General features: G+C 44.8%; 1 protein-coding gene across 1 annotated transcript; it reads left to right on the top strand.

Moving 5' to 3' along the window:
- Window positions 1-1,527: 1,527 nt before the first annotated feature.
- On the top strand, window positions 1,528-13,434 carry SOD2 (superoxide dismutase 2). Its single transcript, XM_075267656.1, has 5 exons — window positions 1,528-1,666; window positions 4,424-4,617; window positions 7,352-7,468; window positions 9,279-9,458; window positions 13,075-13,434. Exons 1-5 carry the CDS (start codon window positions 1,638-1,640, stop codon window positions 13,218-13,220), a joined length of 666 nt encoding a protein of 221 aa, XP_075123757.1. The 5' UTR covers window positions 1,528-1,637; the 3' UTR covers window positions 13,221-13,434.
- Window positions 13,435-20,097: the final 6,663 nt, after the last annotated feature.

Genomic DNA, 20,097 nt, shown 5'->3' with positions numbered 1-20,097 from the left:
GTCATCGCTCCCTATTATGTGGAGCATATAATACTGTGTGTGGGCCACTGTGTAGCATATAATACTGTGTGTGGGTCACTGTGAAGCATATTATACTGCGTGGGGGCCACTGTGGAGCATAGAATGCTGTGTGGGGGACCCAGCAGTTACTTCTGCGGAGCAGGACCTCAGTCGCAAACCAGATGAGGAGCAAGGATGCCCCAGAGAGGTGAGGTAAGGTGTGTATAAGTGTTTGTTATTTTTAATCACTTCCCCATGACCTCTGATTATTATACTCTAGGGTCTGAGGATATTCCAGAGTATAATAATAGCACCAGTTCTAGGGGTGGGGTTCTTGGGAGCATGTAATACTGTGTGTGGGCCACTGCGGCGTATATATTGCTGTGTGGGGGCCACTTCAGAGCACATAATGCTGTGTGGGGGCCACTGTGGAGCATATCATACTGTGTGGAGGCCACTTTGGAGCACATAATGCTGTGTGGGGGCCACTGCGGAGCGTATAATGCCGTGTGGGGGCCACTGTGGAGCATATAATACTGTGTGGGGCCACTGTGAACAGTATCAGGCCTCCAGGCTTAACAGTATCAGGCCTCCAATCCGCATTGTTTATATTTCTGTATTGATAGTCTGTTTTGATATATGTTGTTTATTCGTGAAAATTCAACTAAAAATTTGAATTATAAAAAAAACAAAAAAAAAAACAGTATCATGCCTTGTTCACACGGTGGAATCTGGCAATGATTTTACAGCGGTTTTCGCACCTAAATTGGCAACAGATTCCTCCCTCATTCTGCCTCTTATTGAAACTAATTGGAGCAGGAAGCTGGATCTTTTTGCAGATTCTGCAGCTGATTCGGAGGCCGCGGCTTGAGACTCCTCACTCTTTAGACTCATTCATTTGGGCCTAATCAGTGGTGGAAGCTGTAACAGAACACCGATACCCCGAACTGTGAGCCGGGGGCAGAAAATAAAGAATAATCCAAGACAGATGTCCGCCTCAAACTCCTCTTTACTTTCCGATATCCGAACAGGTTGTATCTACTTCTGATTACTGTGTTACAGCCCATTCTATGTTTCCCTCAGCAAAAACACCCACTTTCGATTTTTTTACTACATTGTACATGAATTATTAATTATTAATTAAAAGGGACCCAATGAGGCTCTATCGCCCAAGGGCGCACACAGACCTGGAGCCAGACATTATAGTGAGTGCTGGACACTGAAGAACCATTATAGTTCTGACAATAAAGCGTCACCCTTCGTCATAGTGTGGGGAACTCTTCTGCCTATTCTTGTAGTACAAGACCAGTCACTCGAATGGCTGCCCTTTTACACTACATTGCCTCCCACACAATCCCTTTAATTAAGGTTCGCACTTGAGGTCACCCCGGCAACTTCGTAGAATTCAGCTACCAAACTCAGTTGTGGCGACCTCTGTAGTTTCTAAATTTTATTTTACTGCGCATGTGTACAGCTCGAGTCAGACCTGAGGCGAGAGAAGGGCGTGGTTTATGGACGGCCCGGAACTATATTATTGAGTCAGTGGGCGGAGCCACGGCAAGGACGGACTGTCACGCTGACAGATCGGTGACAAGAGTTGCTGTGGTGTACCTGCGCCATATCGTCCCGTAGCAGTCATGTTGTGTAGACTTAGCTTATGCGCCAGGTGAGTGTTCCCAGTGCTCGCTGCAGCTGGTAAGAACAGCATGCTGGGCGCCAAGTCTTCGCTGCACGGACATAACGTGGGACCTTCACGACTCTTATCTGAGGCGCTGCTGCCAGTTATGTAACTGTGGACTTGTGCCCCTGTCCGCCCCTGTGTTGACAGAATGGTACCGACCTCCAGATAGAAAAGCTGTCCTGAATTCACCACTGACTGTGAAGAATGGGGGGATTTACTGGTGTGACAGTCGTGCAGTGCACCAGGCTCCTCAGTAGGGTACACGCCTCCTGTTCCAGGGTTCACACTATAATCACAGTGTCACGTGCAGTGCTGGAGGGTCATAGTATGTAAAGCATCTAGACATCTACTGACTGAAGAATGGGGAGCATTTACTAGTGTGACAGTCGTGCAGTGCACCAGGCTCCTCAGTAGGGTACACACCTCCTATACCAGGGTTCACACCATAATCACAGTATCACGTGGAGCACAGAACTCAGTGCAGTGCTGGAGGGTCATAGTATACAGATCTAGACATCTACTGGCATTGTACTCCCCCCTTCTAGAAATCCCCCTCCATGAGCCATATTAGAGGGCTACTATGACTAGGACCAGCGCTAGTCTGCACCTACTCTATGACCTGACCGTACATATTTTATATAGCGCCAACATACGTAGCCAAGTGGTTGTCCCTTTATGAGGCAGGACGTGACTATTTATCTCTTTGAGTTGTTTCTGGGACATTTGTAGGTAATTTAGAATGGGTTGCTTCCTGTCAGTAGGCATCCAAGGAAATGAGTAACCATTGGCAACTCTGGGAAATCAGCGGTTAACTGTAGGTCTGAAGAGCTGGATATAGGTGGCGGACATATAAACGGGCTGCCTTTATACCTGTGATAAGCCGATATTTTTAGGACTTCTTCACATGAGCGTGTTTGGTTCGTGTGCTCGCAGTCTTTCCTGGACTGACCATGGCTTTGTGAATGGAGCTCCCTGTATTAGACTCCATGCACATTGCATTGTCAGTAGGTTTTTAAGGCTAGCACACTGACTCATTCTTTTGTATGGTCTCGCACACATGTCCATGTATTATGGCGGATCCAAGTATGTATGGAGCTGTGAGTCCAGGGCAAAACTCAGTACAGCTCTATCTTGTATCCTGGACTTACTGAAGGAAATGAATGGGACCATGAGGCATATGGCGGCACATGGATATCATACATATGCCGTCTGTGCTGTTTTACCATGGATTCGGCACATTGTGGTAAGTTATGGTGCCATAAGCTCCTGACTGGTTGGACTGCTACTGTAATGAATGCACATTAACATACGGTCATGTGAATAAGCCCTTAGAAATCTGATATAAAGTCATACCTGGGATGTTTCTATATAGAGGACCGAGAAAGTTCTGCCTCCAAAGTAGAGCAGTCATCCAGCGAATATAGAAAGTTGTCATGGGGTCTGTCAATACTTTGTCTACACAACTTTTTATTGGCATGTGTCACCGATCCACAGGGCAGTGTGTTATGTCCAAAGGTGCCCAGCTCTGGAGCCCCATCCAAATGTCCTGCCCCCTTCTGCAGACGTTCCACTGGGGAGAAGTTATAGGGAGGCATTTGTGTGGTTCACCTCCTATAGACTTGTAAGAGAATCCAGATACGCTCTCATCTACTGCTCTATACAACTCCTTAATGGGAAGAGCAACTGGGGTCTGCCGTTTCAGTTGTCAAACCTTTCTTTAGTGTGAAAAATGTAAGTGATGTCTTCTAGGAAAAAAGTCTGGCTGAGCAGCAGTATCAAACAACTCCATTGACAAATGGACGACAAATGATATGACTAAGTGTTTGTTCAAACACTTGTTTCATGCTGATTCTGAAGCAAAAAAACTCCATTAATCTGCCTCTTATTGTTTTCAGAGAGCTAGAAACAAAGCAACCTGCTCATCTTGCCTCTATTTCAGTACCAGAAATGGTGCACACCCCTATTAGAAAATGTATTTCTCCATTGAGTATTTTGCTTCTGTGAACTTACCCTGGCTTATACCATGATATAATGTAAAACATGAAAATAAAATTAATCTTTTATTTGGTGAACTTTAGACATTACTTGTATCTTCCATAATAAGACATTACTTGTATCTTCCATAATATAACAGGTCAGCAGCATCTTTTTTTAGGTTAGATCTGCATAAGGCATAATTGCAACTTCTTAGGCAGCCACGGACTCGCCAATGGCCAACCTGCTATGCTGCACGTTAGCAGTAAAGTGGATGAGATTTCACTTAAAGGGGTTGTCCAGGATCAGGATATACAGTTTTGAGCAAGAAGGCTGGGGAAGGTATTTAAAAAATAGCAAAAAACCCAAACCCATATTCTCCTGTTCCCGGTGTTCTGGCGTCTGCCACCGCAGTCCGCTTCTTCTTCTCCTGGGATCTTCTTCCAGTGGAAGTCCTTGCTTCATGTTACTGCTGAGGCCAATTAGCGGCCTAAGGAAAGTTCATGGGACGTCACAGATGATGTAAGTGAGTGACATCCCTGTTCCTTTCCTTAGGCTGCTGATGTCATTGACCTGCGGTGGGAACAAGCAAGCACTGGAGCTATCATTTAGCTGCCATCAAGTTTTCTCTTTTTAATTAGAAGCCAGCAATAAATTGAAGTATGTTAATGACTGACAATGTATTGCAGCTAGCAAGAATTGCTGCCCGTTCTTGCTCATTCCTTGCATATAAACAGAGCTTTGTGTGTTTTGTTTTTTTCTGTATAGAACAAGCCTTAGACTTGCACCAGTTTTGGCCTCTAGACAGAAGCATACGTTGCCAGACTTGCCCTATGATTATGGGGCACTCCAACCACACATCAATGCGGAGATCATGCAGCTCCACCACAGCAAACACCATGCCACTTATGTGAACAACCTGAATGTTGCAGAAGAGAAATATGCTGAGGCCTTGGCAAAAGGTAAGAAGTTTAAAACTCCTGTGTGAACTAGGCCGAATACAGACTTGCATTTTTTCACTGTTTGGGTATATCTACACAGGAGAGAAATTCGGCAGATTTCTTTTTTTATATTTGCAATTAAAGAGGACCTTTCACCATATCTGGGCACATGCAGTGTTATATACTGCCAGAAAGCTGACAGTGCGCTGAATTCAGCGCACTGTCGGCTTTCCCGATCCGTGCCCGGTGTAAAGCGCTATCGGTCCCGGTACCGTAGCACTTTACAGTCAGAAGGGCGTTTCTGACCATTAGCCAGAGACGTCCTTCTGCCTCGTGGCGCCAATCGCACTGTGCTGTGGAGCGGGGAGGAACTCCCCCCTCCCGCTCCTGATAATACTCGTCTATGGACAAGCTGTGTGAGCAGAGGGAGGCGGCGTTCCTCCCGGCTCCACAGCACAGTGCGATTGGCGCCGCGAGGCAGAAGGACGTCTCTGGCTAATGGTCACAAACGCCCTTCTGACCATAGAAGAGCTACGGTACCGGGCCGTAAGCTCTTCACACCGGGCACAGATCGGGAAAGCCGAAGGTGCGCTGAATTCAGCGCACTGTCAGCTTTCTGGCAGTATATAACACTGCATGTGCCCGGATATGGTGAAAGGTCCTCTTTAAAAAATCCGGATTATATGGAATAATTATGGAAGCAGCAGAGCGGTATTTAAAAAAAAAAAAAAAAAAAAAAAAAAAAAAGCCATCCACGTGTAGGTGGTGCTGGTGTTAATTTCACAGCATGTCAATTCTTAATGCAGATTGTCCTTGTGGATTTTATTCTTTACGTTGCATAGGGTGAAATGCACAGATAATAAACAACATAATCTGCATGTAACAAAGTGGTTTTTTTTCTTTGCCACTTGGACTTACATAGTTACATAGTAGATGAGGTTGGATAAAGACATTAGTCCATCAAGTCCAACCTATAACCCTACAATCCCTACAGTGTTGATCCCCTCGATCAACACTGTAGGGATTGTAGGGTTATAGGTTGGACTTGATGGACTAATGTCTTTATCCAACCTCATCTACTATGTAACTATGTAAGTCCAAGTGGCAAAGAAAAAAAAACAACACTTTGTTACATGCAGATTATGTTGTTTATTATCTGTGCATTTCACCCTATTCAACGTAAAGAATAAAATCCAAGGCAAAAATCCCATGAGGCATGGACTTCAAGGGGTTTGCTATGAAGCAGGTTATTCCCTATCCAGATCAGTGGGAGGGTCTGAGTGAAATGGAGTGCTACATGCACTGCTTGACCACATTCAGAATGAAGGATGAAGCTCAATCATTTTCATTATCACTGGGGGCTTGAACAGTTAGACCCTCCCCACTGATTTGCAAGTTACCCCCTATCCTATAGATATAGAATAATTTACTTCGTACTAATATCATTTTCTTCCATTTAAAAGTAGGTTTATAAGTTGTGTATCATCAAACTGGCAATGTAATGTTACTGAATTTATACTATGCCTTCTGCTTTTTATTGAGGGACATGCAGATGTGTAGGTGCAGATACCTCTTTTGCGGCATGTCATAATTTCTGTATACCGTATTTTTCAGACTATAAGACTCCCTTTTCCTCCCAAATTGGGGAGGAAAATGGGGGGGTGCGTCTTATAGTCCGAATGCATTACCCCACTCCTGCCACTGCTAACTTCCTGCAGCGGCAGGAGTGTGGCGATGCTGCAGCCCTGGGCTGCGAAGACAGGGTGTCCCGGTGGCACAAACCCTTCCCGGCATCCGTCATGCTATAACAGTGGATGCCGGGTCTGTAAAGATGGTGGCTGCTCTACTGCAGAGCGGTCACCATGGCTACAGGGTCTCTGCTGTAATGTACAGCGGAGACCTGGAGCTAATGCCCGCGATCAAAGTCCACTCCTTACTACCTGTGAGCCCCCTAAAGTTCCAAAGAAACCCCCCCTGGGCCAGTCCCCACCAGCCCCGTACCTTTCTTGTTGCAGGTTGGCTCCTACGCAGTGAGATTGCAGGAGCCTACCACTTCCTGTGACAGCCGGGAGCCTAATAAAGGCTCCCAGCCAGGCCTATAATTGGAATGTTACTACTGAGGCTAGTCTAAGACCATCCTTAATAGTAATGTATAGAATCTCCAATAGATTGCCATACAGTAATTAATAGTATTTAAAAAAACTAACAATGTTCTAAATCGCCCCTTTCCCTAGAATACATATAAAAGTAGAATACTGCTGTGAAACACATACAGATCAGGTATACCTCTGTCTGAAAAATGCCTGGTCTACACACTTATAAAAATATTTTTCCCGTACGGTGAATGTCATATCAGGAAAGAGAAAATCAAAAGTGCTGAAGTGCGTTTTTTTTCCCACTGATTCACTTCTGATTTGAATAAAAGATGATCAAAGAATAGATATTCCCCAAAATGATATAACTAAAAAGTACATCTGGCCCTGCAAAAAAAAAAAAGCCCTATGTATCTCTGTACAGTTGCAGTGGCCTTGCAGCTGTTGCAAACCTATAACTCCCACATAGTAAATATTTTACCACATTTTTTTTGCTTCTAAATTTTTTTTCCCTATTTCCCTCCTCTAAATCTTACGTGCGTCTTATGGTCCAGTGCATCTTATATGCATCCAAAAATACATACTTTGAGGTTTTAATATTCTTATATGTTTATATGACTTGTTTCCTAGAAGTGTAAATTGTTTTTGTCATTTATTTTTAGGGGATGTAACTGCTCAGATAGCTCTTCAGCCTGCTCTTAAATTTAATGGAGGTGGACATATAAACCACACAATTTTCTGGACAAATCTTTCCCCCAATGGTGGTGGAGAACCTCAAGGTCAGTATACACGTGTTCTCCATTTAAAGAGAACTTGTTACGCTGAACAAACCGCACAGTCTGATCCATCAGCATATTATAGAGCTTAAAGGGGTTTTCCCATCTGTGTCTCAGCACTCTCCCTGCAGTCTGTTCTTCTCACTTCCTGTATATCCCCTCCCCCCTTCCTACTCCCTCTGACTGAATGGGGCATACAATACTTATACAGCTCAGATAATATGCAGATGCTTGTACAGAATGGACTCAATGTTATTTGTATGTTTATATAGAGAGATAACAGACTCTGCTTTATCAGCAAACTGCAATTAGCTGAATGATTGTCCTGCTGGCAAGAGCAATGAGTGATGTCACTTGTCCTATAGGTCCGTGGTGATAGCAACGCTGTGTAAACAATGAGAGGAATAAATTCACATTCCAGGCAAACAAAGCAGGATTTCTAAAGCAATATATTTAGGAAAAGGCTTTAGTTTATATAAGCTACCAGTGTATATATAGGATCCATGAGATGAGACAACCCCTAAAAAGAGCTGGTTTACTGGTTAAGATACACATATCAATCTGCTCATCTCCTGCTGCTCTACTACACAATAACAGAAAACAGGACTGCATTTCCATATCCTTTAAGAATGCAGGGTAGTTTGGGGACCAGTGCATGACAACTTTTCTACATCTCCTTCTTCCAAAATGTATTACTACTTATTTCTCTGACAGAATTTGAGGGCTTATTCTGAGTGACAAGTTGTACTTTCAGTTGGCATCATTTTGGGTGCATAAAATGTTTCGATTCCCTTTTAACTTTTGTGGGGGGTTTTGTGAACCTGGGGTCTCTAGATCCCCAGTACAGTTCTGCAGTATTGCAGTACATTGCAAATTGAGTCCCTATGTGCAATAAGGTAAAGCAACCGGGAGGCAAATCAATGGCCTTGGTAGAAGGGGGATTGGGACTTGAAAGGCACATAGCAAGTAAAGCTCCTGTGTCTGCAACCAGTTGGCTTCATAGTATGGCACTGAGCAGGAAGGGATCAGAAAGAGTCACAGTAACAGACTCTACTTCACTTCTTAATAAATGCACTCCTGGTTTTTGGCTTCAAAAACTGCATAAAAAAAAAAGCTACACCAAATCTAATCAAAGTTTGCACACATTAGTGTTTTCCCATAGAGTGTAATTATAACAACCTTAGGGTCCATTCACACAGAGTAACGGGCCGCGTGACCTGGCACGTATACGGCGTGTGAGATTTTGAGTGCCGTAAAAGCTCCCATTGACTTCAATGGGAGCCTGGATCGTATACGCCACGTTATTTTGCGGCCGCAAAATAACGCGGCGTATACGATCCAGGCTCCCATTGAAATCAATGGAAATGTATACGGCGCTCAAAATCTCACACGGCGTATATTTGCCAGGTCACGCGGCACGTTACTCCGTGTGAATGCACCCTTAGGTAGCAGTCACACACACAATTTTTCTGTGTCGGTATTTGTATCCACACCTTACTTTGACTTTAAGACATGCATCAAAGAGCTGAAGTTTGTTGTCTTTCTTTTATACTTCTCCAACTTTTTGCATCAAAAACTGTCACAAAAAAGTGCGTGTTTGGCTCCGACCTTAAAGGAAATTTGTCAGGGTGATTTGGAATGTTAAACCACCCACAGGACTTTATGGACCAAGGTTATGTTGTAAAGCTGTCCCAGACCATATTGGAAATTTTTATTTATTTATTTTTTTTATTCTGTTTTTGGCTTCAAAGTCTGCAGCAAAAATGTAAACTCTACTTGCACATTAAACGTGTTGATTTCTCTTTCTTATAAGGTGACCTGCTGGAGGCAATCAAACGTGACTTTGGCTCCTTTGAGAAGTTTAAGGAGAAGTTGACCACTGCATCAGTTGCAGTTCAGGGCTCAGGATGGGGCTGGCTAGGTTACAACAAAGAATCTAATCACCTGCAAGTTGCTGCTTGTTCCAATCAGGACCCTCTACAGGGAACCACAGGTGAGACCCTTCCGGTTTTCCCGTTTTCAGGCTGGGGCTACACACCACAATTTCAATGCTAAATGTTGCATGACTTGCACATGAAAGCTGCATGTATATATTTTCTAAGCCTCAGTAGATTCCTACTGTATGTAATGTTTTTTTTTCTTGTAATTGTTATGAAATGACTTGACATGCTTGGAGCACCCAGAAAGCAGCACAACAGTTAAATGAGCAAGTTTTCTGTGATTCAGTTTCACTGTGAATCCACAGAATGTGAAAAGCAAGTCATTTGAGTGGCTTTGAACTTTAAAGTCACGTTCTTCATTCCTAGAATAGCCGAGACCAGTATTTCAAACCAGCCTGCAGATGGGTTAGGTTTATCTAAATCAAAATGTGAATTGGTATCTGCATTGCTCTGATAGATAGATGGATGGATGGATGGATGGATAGATAGACACACACACACTAATGTGCTGTTTGGAGCAACAGAGAGGTAAGTAGCAACAATGTAAATGAGCTCCAAAAAGCTAATTGCACTTATTGACAATGAAATCTATTGTTACGTTAACACACGGTTTCATTTGGGATAAATGCTGTTTGAGTCAGGTGACTAATCTGTGAAGCTAGGTTGGCAAGAGGTCAGAGGATTTCAAGAAATATTTTGATGAACACTCGGTGGGAAGTCAAGCTAATTGCAGACAAGTTGTACGTTGATGCTCCCACTTTGCTCAAACACACAACTAGTGGTTCCTTAGCACGGATGGGATCTAACTAGAGGCCTATATCAAGTCCAAGGATGACCAGTGTGCTACTAGGTGGGAATCTAATGTAAGCCTTATGCACACAGCCATCTCCTGCTTGGGAAACACTGTCTAAGAGCTGACGGCTAACTGACCATAGCTGTCTGTATGGAATTCACTGCATCATAAGGCAATGAGCTCATGAATGGCTGGATCATTATTGTCATGTACAGTAACTATAGTAACAGCATCATAACTCGCTATGATGTGGTAAGTTCCATACACTCATCCATAGTAAGTCCAGTTAATACGACCTGCACACAGACTGTTTCCCATCCTGAACTTGGCCATAAGCATGAAGATAGAGTGCTCTTAGTGTCAGTTAGTGCTGCCCAAAAATTGCTAGTGTGCCCTTGAGATCAGCCATATGACACCTGGCACACCTATCATGCATAAGTATTTAGAAAAGGGGTCCATTTACAATACCTTCCAGGATCGTGAAAGGAGATGCACTATAAGGCTGTATTCCCACTGAGTAACGCTGGCGTTTTTTGTGCTTAACGCGTTAACGCCGCGCTATTTTGCGGTGGCGTTGACCGGCGTTAATGCGGCGTATACACGGCGTTAACGCAGCGCTATGTGCAAAAATAAGCACAAAAAACGCCAGCGTTACTCAGTGTGAATACAGCCTAAAGCCCTCACTCCAGCAATATATAGAGTATGCCTAAGCACTTTAGTACTGCACACACTATAATGTAAACTAAGCAACTCACATCATTAAGTTTTTTCAGCCTCCAAAGTTTTCCCTTGGCTGATCATGTGATCATCAGACTGACCCAATTCACAAACCATCTTGAAGACCCTGATTTCTATGTATGACTGAGAGCATAACATCCAGGCTCTCAGACTTTCTGTGACTTCTGGTTAGTGTGTGAATTGGAAGGTCAGTCTGTGCCACGTGAATGAGTCCATCATTGCCTTTACATTAGTAAACGGGGCTGTGGAGCCAGGAGACCAAAGCCGGATCAGACTCCATTTTTTTTTTTTTTTTTTCTTTTACAGCCTAAGTGTGCATTCACACTAAGTATACGCTGAGCTGATTCTGAACGTAAAACACGTTCAGAATCAGCGTGTACAAAGCAGGTCCCATTCATTTCAATGGGAGCCGGCATACGAGCGCTCCCCACTGAAATGAATGGGCTGCTTTTTTCCCTAATGGTTTCAATGTGCTACACACGTATTACGCTCGTATGCCGGCTCCCATTGAAATGAATGGGATCTGCTTTGTACGCGCTGATTCTGAACGTGTTTTATGTTCAGAATCAGCTCAGCGTATACTCAGGGTGCATTCACACCAACTGATCTTTTCACAAATTGCTGACAGCCATGGTTAGGCAGAAGCAGTAAAGATTCTTTAACTCATTAAAAATTCAGTGACTTGAATTCCTATAAAAATAAATATGCAACTAATTAATTATACAATATCAATAAAATGATTAATTATATCTTACAATTATTTTGAAGCCGTAGTTGGTAAATTTTGTCCGACTTTACCCAAAAGTTGTCCTATTAGTTTAAACGGAACATTTTTCCAAATTGCAGATGTACTGAAAAATAGGAATGAAATCCTGTTGCAAGATTATAAATATATATTGGTTGTCTGCAGTAGCAATGGACTCACATCTTCATAAGGGATAGATTGATTTCTTCTACTGTCCAACATCTAAAAAATTTCTCTGCTTGCTATGGTGGAAGTTGATATATAAATGAATTTGGCATAAAGGAATTTGTGCACTTACCACACCAGCTTGGGATAACTGGAATATCCCTTTAAGGCTAAGGCCCCATATAACAGGAGTCCACAGCCAAAAAGTGATGCGGGAAAGTGACAGAAACGTATTGCGTTTTTTCCCCACATCGCATTTCACAGAAAGTCTAGAGAGTATTCTTGTGCGGACTTTCTGCTTCCTTTATATGTATATTGAAACCACCAGTGTTTCCGTAGATATAATTGACATGCTACGATGTGAAAATACAAGTGTTTTTGAAGTTGCAGCATGTCCGTTGCGGATTATTTTCTGCAATGTGTGGATGGGATTAGTCCAAATCCCATCCAAATTGCAGGGATTATAAAACATTGCAGTAAAATTGTGGTGTTTAAGATACATGGGGCCCCCAGCCTAAGGCTCATTTTGCCCACATATTCGAAAAATCTTGTCCTTGGTTTCCCATGGGGACACTTCTAACTTTTATTTTTCCCTCAGGAAGAAAAATGTGAAGGAAAACATTAGCTTCCCTTATTTGTGCACAGTTTTTGGGGAAAAAATACAAATTACAAATTGACGTTGTTCAGCCATTAATCTCGGGATAGGTTCACATCTGCTTTGTAGACTGTGAACGTATTCATTTAAAATTGCCAAATAAAAAAAGTCCAGCAAGCCCAACTTTTTCATCCGATGATTTCAGTTAAAAAGAAACAACATTTGACGGAAACAATTTCCTCCTATTTAATTAGTTGTTGTTGTTCAAGACTAAAAATCCTCCAGAAAGTTGCAAATTGAAAAATGACATAAAAATGAAGTCCTTTATGTCAATGGAAAAGTTGTTTGGATAACCCCCCCCCCCAAAAAAAAAAAAAATGGTATAGCCATCAAAACGCATGTACAACAAAAGAATGTTTGGTTGTGAACCAAGGAAAACAGCTTGGTCATCCAATGGTTATTTTTTCACCACAAGTAAAATGGACATGCCTTACATACAGTGCGGAGGGTCTGTGACACCACATCTAATTCCACACATAAAGCTGATTTGTCACTGGCATAAAAATATGGGACCTGTTAATCCAAGCGGTCGTTTTCTCTGACCAATAATACTTCTTGTGATTTGCTTTCCAGGTCTTGTCCCTCTTCTGGGTATTGATGTTTGGGAGCATGCTTACTACCTGCAGTACAAGAATGTGAGACCTGACTATCTGAAGGCTATCTGGAATGTGATCAACTGGGAGAATGTAGCAGAAAGATATCGGGCCTGCAAAAAATGAACTTCACTTATTACTCGTCTGCGCCGTCCTCGATAAGCACTTAAAACCCATCCCAAGTATAAGTGGGCTGCCATAGAAGTTTATTTTTTTTTTCCTAGTAAAACAACCCATGCCATATCACTTATACTTACAGAACCTGTTACATTTCTGGAGATGTGAAGAGTTTTGCTTGATTTCTGCTAACAATAAAAGTGGGTGAAAGTTTGAAATACTGTTCCGGTGTAAAGTTGTTTTCTTATATAACATGGCTCACAAATGCAATACTTTATCATGGAACGAACCAATTCTCATGGCATGCTGTTTTTGTCTCCTATTGTACAAATTGGTGTTAAAGGGAGAAATAACTTTTTTTTATTTTTATATTGTTTAGTGCTAGTACCAAGCCCCTAAATCGGTTTTGATATGTTTATAAAGCAGTCTAAAGCAGATAATAGTCTTCTAAGAAGCGTATAAGGTCCCTTGTAATAATGTATTCTGTGGATTCTGATGTGTTCTGGCTGAATGAAAGGATTACCAGGCTAAAGCCAAAGTTAGCGAGCTGCAGCTGAAAAACAATGCGAAAAAGAACGCGGTGGAAATGTATTACTTTTTTCCCACATCGCTTTTCACAGAGTGTCTGCAGAGGTTTCCTCTGTGGACTTTCTTCTAGTATGCCTATACAAAAAAAAACATAGTTTTTGAAGGAAAAAAAAAAAAGGCAAAATGTTCTAAAAGCTTAAAAATTGCATCTATCACTGTTCCAATAGGCTTCCTGTTAGCTAGTAGAACAGTCAGCATTAAGTCTCAGGTTGTGAGTGGCGCAGTCACATTTCTAATGCTCAGTATTGTAGTCAGTCAGTTTTGGTAGTTATTAGAACATTTACCCTGCCCATTGGTGACAATCGTCAATCGACAATCGTTGGCGACAATCTAATCTTTGATGTCCAGTGCAGGCTACTGATGGACATCAAACACAAGACCAAGCAAAATTTCATAATGGTATTGAAGCCTTGTTGACAATCTGATGGTAAGCCCCCACAATGTGAAAGGTGGGGTGGCAATTGTAAAAGTGACATGTCAAAGATAAGAGTATACAGTTGACTATGGAAATGCAGTTGTATATAACAGCATATTACCGATCTAAGCATTAGGCCACATTCACACTGCTGAGGAACTCTGCCATTGAAAAACTTTTTTTTTTTTTTTTTTTTTTTTTAGTTCAGTCTATTGTTCTTATCATATGATGGGATGAAACAATGGACTGAAAAATAACAGTGTGCAAGGAGCATTAGCCATACACTAGAGCAGGGGTGCTCACACTTTTTCCGCATGTGATCTACTTATAAAATGACAAAGTCAAAAGCTCTACTTCCCACTTCTTGTGGGCGGGGCCTGGGCCGCAGCATTGTCAGATTGACATCGGATCCCGGAGATGTAAGTAACATTGTTATGTTCTCTCACCTCCCCTGGGGCTCCAATTTTTATATTCGGGGGTCTGAAAAGACCCCCGAATATAATAGCGGTAGTGGGATCGCAGCCTGGCCCGGGTCTATAGTACAAGGGGAAGTGGGGGCGGCAGTGAACAGGTCTGGGGAGGTTGGGAAATAGGCTGCTACTTGCTGGGAATACTCTAGCAGGTAGCGGCCTATTATAAAACAAACATAAAGTTCACATACCTACTGACCTCGATGCTGCTCCCGCTGCCGCCGCATCCTTTTCTCCTGGCAGACGTCTGCATTTCAGCAGCTCTCCTGCGCTAGTTCAAACAAAAAAAAAAAGTCACGCGATCGACCCATACTTCCTTTGCGATCGACCGGTAGATCACGATCGACTTATTGGGTACCACTGCACTACAGCAACAAAATTATTGGGACGACAACACATTACACCTCCAGAAGCTTTTATGACATTCCATGGACGTTAATGTGGATTTGACCCCCTTCTTTAATGCTAAAACTGCTACCATTGGACATTTTTGCCCATTCCACCAGAAGAGCATTTGTGAGATGGGATGAGAGGGTCTGTCTAGTCCACCCCAAGGTGTTCGATGGGCTTGAGGTCAAGGTTTTATACGAGCTAGTCAAGTTCTTCCACACCAAACTCTCCAAAACGTGGACCTTGTTTTCTGTACCAGGGTACAGTCATGTTGGAATAGAAAAGGGCCTTTTTGCTGAACTGTTTCCGCAAAATTAGAAGCATTAAGACTTGACTGGAACTACAGTGCCTAGATTAACCCCTAAATAACCACTCCATAGCGTTAATCCTACTCCACCAAACTTTACAGTTGGCCCAGTGCATTCAGGGAAGTAATGTTCTAGCATGAGCTAGAGCCAGGCTCATCCATCAGAGTGCTAGATAGAGATGTGAAACAAGTTTCCACTGGTAAAGAGTCCCATGTTGACATGCTTTACGCCATTTCATCTGACACTTGGTATTGTGCTTGGTGATATAAGACTTTCCGGCAGCGTCTCGACAATGGAAGCCCCGTGTAATGACGTTCAGGACATACATTTTTAGTGCTGGAGTTAATGCTAGAGATTTATCAAGTTAATTTTGCTGGAATCTACATTGGCATATTTGGGTTCAAATCTACAAAATGTAATTTTTTTTTTTTTTTGCATATATGGCCTAAAAAAAAGGTTGCAATCCTTTGCTTTGTGATTTTTTTACCCCGGAATTTTATACTGCAGGACTTGCTACATTGCCCCCCAATGAGTAAAGTCAGTCCTCACTGTACAGGTAGCTAACTACCTACCCAAACAGGAGATACTCAGGGGTGACCTAAGGGACAAGGGTCTAGTTCTGATCACAAGACTTTGGGTTGGAACCAGCCTGGAACAAACACTTGGACTTTTAGTCAAGCCAGCCGTGCTTGTTTTTGTTTCCTGTCCACCTCCTAGAGCAGCGGTTCTCAACCTGTGGGTCGCGACCCTGGCGGGGGTCAAACGACCAAAACACAGGGGTCGCCTAAAGCATACCTTCCAACCGTCCCGGTCAGTGGGAGGTATGTCCCGGTTTCAACTTATCGGCGCCCGGAGGACGCCGATGAGTTGAACACACACACACACGTGATTAAAGCAGGAGCTGTCACAGCCAGCTTCTGCTTTAATGCTGCGTTGTGGCTTCTGCAGTGTGGCCGCGATGTGATGACGTCACATTGTGGCTACAACTATATGAGTAAGCGAGACTGCGGAGAGAACAGGCGGGGGAGTGGTGGAAGGTGAGTGTAAGAGGTTTTATTTGTTTGAAACATTAAGGTGGAACATAATGAAGGGGCAGATGAAGTGGGGGACGGCATGACACTGGGGCAGATGAAGGGGGGGGGCATGACACTGGGGGAAGAGATGTAGGGTCATAAAACTCTGGGCAGAGATGGGGGAACATGAAACTGGGGAACAGATGGGGACATGAAACTGGGGGAAGAGATGGGGGGGACATGAAACTGGGCAGATGAAGGGGGGGGGGGTACGGTATGACACTGGCGCGCCACATGTTTTATCCCTCTTTCTAATCTCCCAAATTGGGAGGTATTCCTAAAGCCATCAGAAAATACATATTTCCAATGGCTTTAGCCACTCAGAAGCCACGCTACTGTCTGCAGCAACACTATTCAGCTGGAACGCACACCGTTATGAAAGCACATTCCAAACTGAATTGGGTCACCGCAACATGAGGAACTGTATTGCGGGGTCATGGCATTAGAAAGGTTGAAAACCACTGACCTAGAGTAAATGTTGCAGACATATTATCTTCAAAGTTGCAATGTCACAACATTCACTTACGTTAGTGCAACAGCTTCAGCGTGGCAAGGTAATCTTTGCCATGTCTGGCTTATCTTGACCAGAAGGTTGGAAGTTGCAGAAATGTGGCTACACTGATTTCGTAACTCCTGTAGTGCAGCTCACTGTGGTACAATGTTCCTTTAACTCCTATCTATCACGATGTAAGTTTTGATAACAATGTAGAACAACCAGAGATGGAAGCCTTTGCATCTCTCAACCACCTCAGGAAGATGGAGACAGGATTATTCCTATCACCATCCATGAAAGACTGAGTCCAGAATAACTCTTTAAGGCTAGGTTCACACCTGCACTTGCACTATATTCGGTGTTTCCATCCCTGAATCCCCTTAAAAATGCGGAGCAGGACTTTACTCTTCACATTTTTTTGGGGTGGAAACCTAGTGAACCCCATATTTAAGTGGATTAGGTTTCCCAAGTGGGCCCAAAGAACAGAAAGCCGAATGCTAGTTTGAACCTAGTGTCAGTTAACATAAAAAGCATAACTAAGTTTCTGAATCCTAATTCAAACACTGTATTGGGGTCCCATACCTCCCAACCGTCCCGATTTCCACGGGACATTCACGATTTTGGTGACGTGTCCCGCGATCCCGGTTGGAGGGAGGTATGTCCCGATTTCCACTCAGATCTGCGTCCAGAGGATGCAGATCTGAGTTGAACACATACGCGGCTAAAGCAAGGAGCTGACACAGCTGCCACCAGCTACTGGCTTGTAGACGCGATGTGATGACGTCACATCGCGTCTACAACTGTGTCAGCGAGAGAGAGAGGCGCGCAGAGAGCGGCGAAGGAGCGAAGGAGAAGGTAAGTGTAATGTGGAACGTGAAACTGGGGGCAGATGAAGGAGAGGACAGCATGACACTGGGGGCAGAGATGGAGGGGACATGAATCTGGGGGCAGAGATGGAGGGGACATGAATCTGGGGGCAGAGATGGAGAAGAAATGAATCTGGGGGCAGAGATGTGGAGACATGAATCTGGGGGCAGAGATGGAGGGACATGAATCTGGGGGCAGAGATGGAGGGGACATGAATCTCGGGCAGAGATGGACAGGACATGAATCTGGGGGCAGAGATGGAGAGGACATGAATCTGTGGGCAGAGATGGAGAAGACATGAATCTGGGGCAGAGATGTGGAGACATGAATCTGGGGGCAGAGATGTAGGGACATGAATCTGGGGGCAGAGATGGAGGGGACATGAATCTGGGGCAGAGATGGAGAGGACATGAATCTGGGGGCAGAGATGGAGAGGACATGAATCTGGGGGCAGAGATGGAGGGACATGAATCTGGGGGCAGAGATGGAGGGGACATGAATCTGGGGGCAGAGATGGAGGGGACATGAAACTGGGGGCAGAGATAGAGGGGACATGAATCTGGGGGCAGAGATGGAGGGGACATGAATCTGGGGGTAGAGATGTGGGGACATGAATCTGGGGGCAGAGATGTAGGGACATGAAACTGGGGGCAGAGATGGAGGGGACATGAATCTGGGGGCAGAGATGTGAAGACATGAATCTGGGGGCAGAGATGGAGGGACATGAATCTGGGGGCAGAGATGGAGAGGACATGAATCTGGGGGCAGAGATGGAGAGGACATGAATCTGGGGGCAGAGATGGAGAGGACATGAATCTGGGGGCAGAGATGGAGGGGACATGAATCTGGGGGCAGAGATGGAGGGGACATGAATCTGGGGGCAGAGATGGAGGGGACATGAAACTGGGGGCAAAGATAGAGGGGACATGAATCTGGGGGCAGAGATGGAGGGGACATGAATCTGGGGGCAGAGATGGAGGGACATGAAACTGGGGGCAGAGATGGAGGGGACATGAATCTGGGGACAGAAATGGGGGACATGAATCTGGGGGCAGAGATGGAGGGGACATGAATCTGGGGGCAGAGATGGAGGGGACATGAATCTGGGGGCAGAGATGGAGGGGACATGAATCTGGGGGCAGAGATGGAGGGGACATGAAACTGGGGGCAGAGATAGAGGGGACATGAATCTGGGGGCAGAGATGGAGGGACATGAAACTGGGGGCAGAGATGGAGGGGACATGAATCTGGGGACAGAAATGGGGGGACATGAATCTGGGGGCAGAGATGGAGGGGACATGAATCTGGGGGCAGAGATGGAGGGGACATGAATCTGGGGGCAGAGATGGAGGGGACATGAATCTGGGGGCAGAGATGGAGGGGACATGAAACTGGGGGCAGAGATAGAGGGGACATGAATCTGGGGGCAGAGATGGAGGGGACATGAATCTGGAGGCAGAGATGTGGGGACATGAATCTGGGGGCAGAGATGGAGGGACATGAAACTGGGGGCAGAGATGGAGGGGACATGAATCTGGGGGCAGAAATGGGGGGACATGAATCTGGGGGCAGAGATGGAGGGGACATGAATCTGGGGGCAGAGATGGAGGGGACATGAATCTGGGGGCAGAGATGTGGAGACATGAATCTGGGGGCAGAGATGGAGGGACATGAAACTGGGGGCAGAGATGGAGGGGACATGAATCTGGTGGCAGAGATGTGGAGACATGAATCTGGGGGCAGAGATGGAGGGGACATGAAACTGGGGGCAGAGATAAAGGGGACATGAATCTGGGGGCAGAGATGGAGGGGACATGAATCTGGGGGCAGAGATGTGGGGACATGAATCTGGGGGCAGAGATGGAGGGACGTGAAACTGGGGGCAGAGATGGAGGGGACATGAATCTGGGGGCAGAGATGGGGGGACATGAATCTGGGGGCAGAGATGGAGGGGACATGAATCTGGGGGCAGAGATGGAAGGGACATGAATCTGGGGGCAGAGATGGAGGGGACATGAATCTGGGGGAAGAGATGGAGGGGACATGAATCTGGGGGCAGAGATGGAGGGGACATGAATCTGGGGGCAGAGATGGGGGGACATGAATCTGGGGGCAGAGATGGAGGGGACATGAATCTGGGGGCAGAGATGGAAGGGACATGAATCTGGGGGCAGAGATGGAGGGGACATGAATCTGGGGGCAGAGATGGAGGGGACATGAATCTGGGGGCAGAGATGGAGGGGACATGAATCTGGGGGCAGCGATGGAGGGACATGAAACTG

Source organism: Leptodactylus fuscus, chromosome 3 (genome assembly GCF_031893055.1).
Source record: "Leptodactylus fuscus isolate aLepFus1 chromosome 3, aLepFus1.hap2, whole genome shotgun sequence".
NCBI classification, from domain to species: domain Eukaryota; kingdom Metazoa; phylum Chordata; class Amphibia; order Anura; family Leptodactylidae; genus Leptodactylus; species Leptodactylus fuscus.
Note: the sequence above shows the minus strand (reverse complement) of the source record. Positions and strands in the feature narration are given on the sequence as shown.

What these genes read in the sequence shown, in the direction of transcription:
- SOD2 (XM_075267656.1), top strand. Translation starts at nt 1,638, where the DNA reads ATGTTGTGTAGACTTAGCTTATGCGCCAG. An exon ending in AGACTTAGCTTATGCGCCAG is followed by an intron (nt 1,667 to 4,423) that starts GTGAGTGTTCCC and finishes TTTTCTGTATAG; the next exon opens with AACAAGCCTTAGACTTGCAC. An exon ending in TGGTGGTGGAGAACCTCAAG is followed by an intron (nt 7,469 to 9,278) that starts GTCAGTATACAC and finishes CTTTCTTATAAG; the next exon opens with GTGACCTGCTGGAGGCAATC.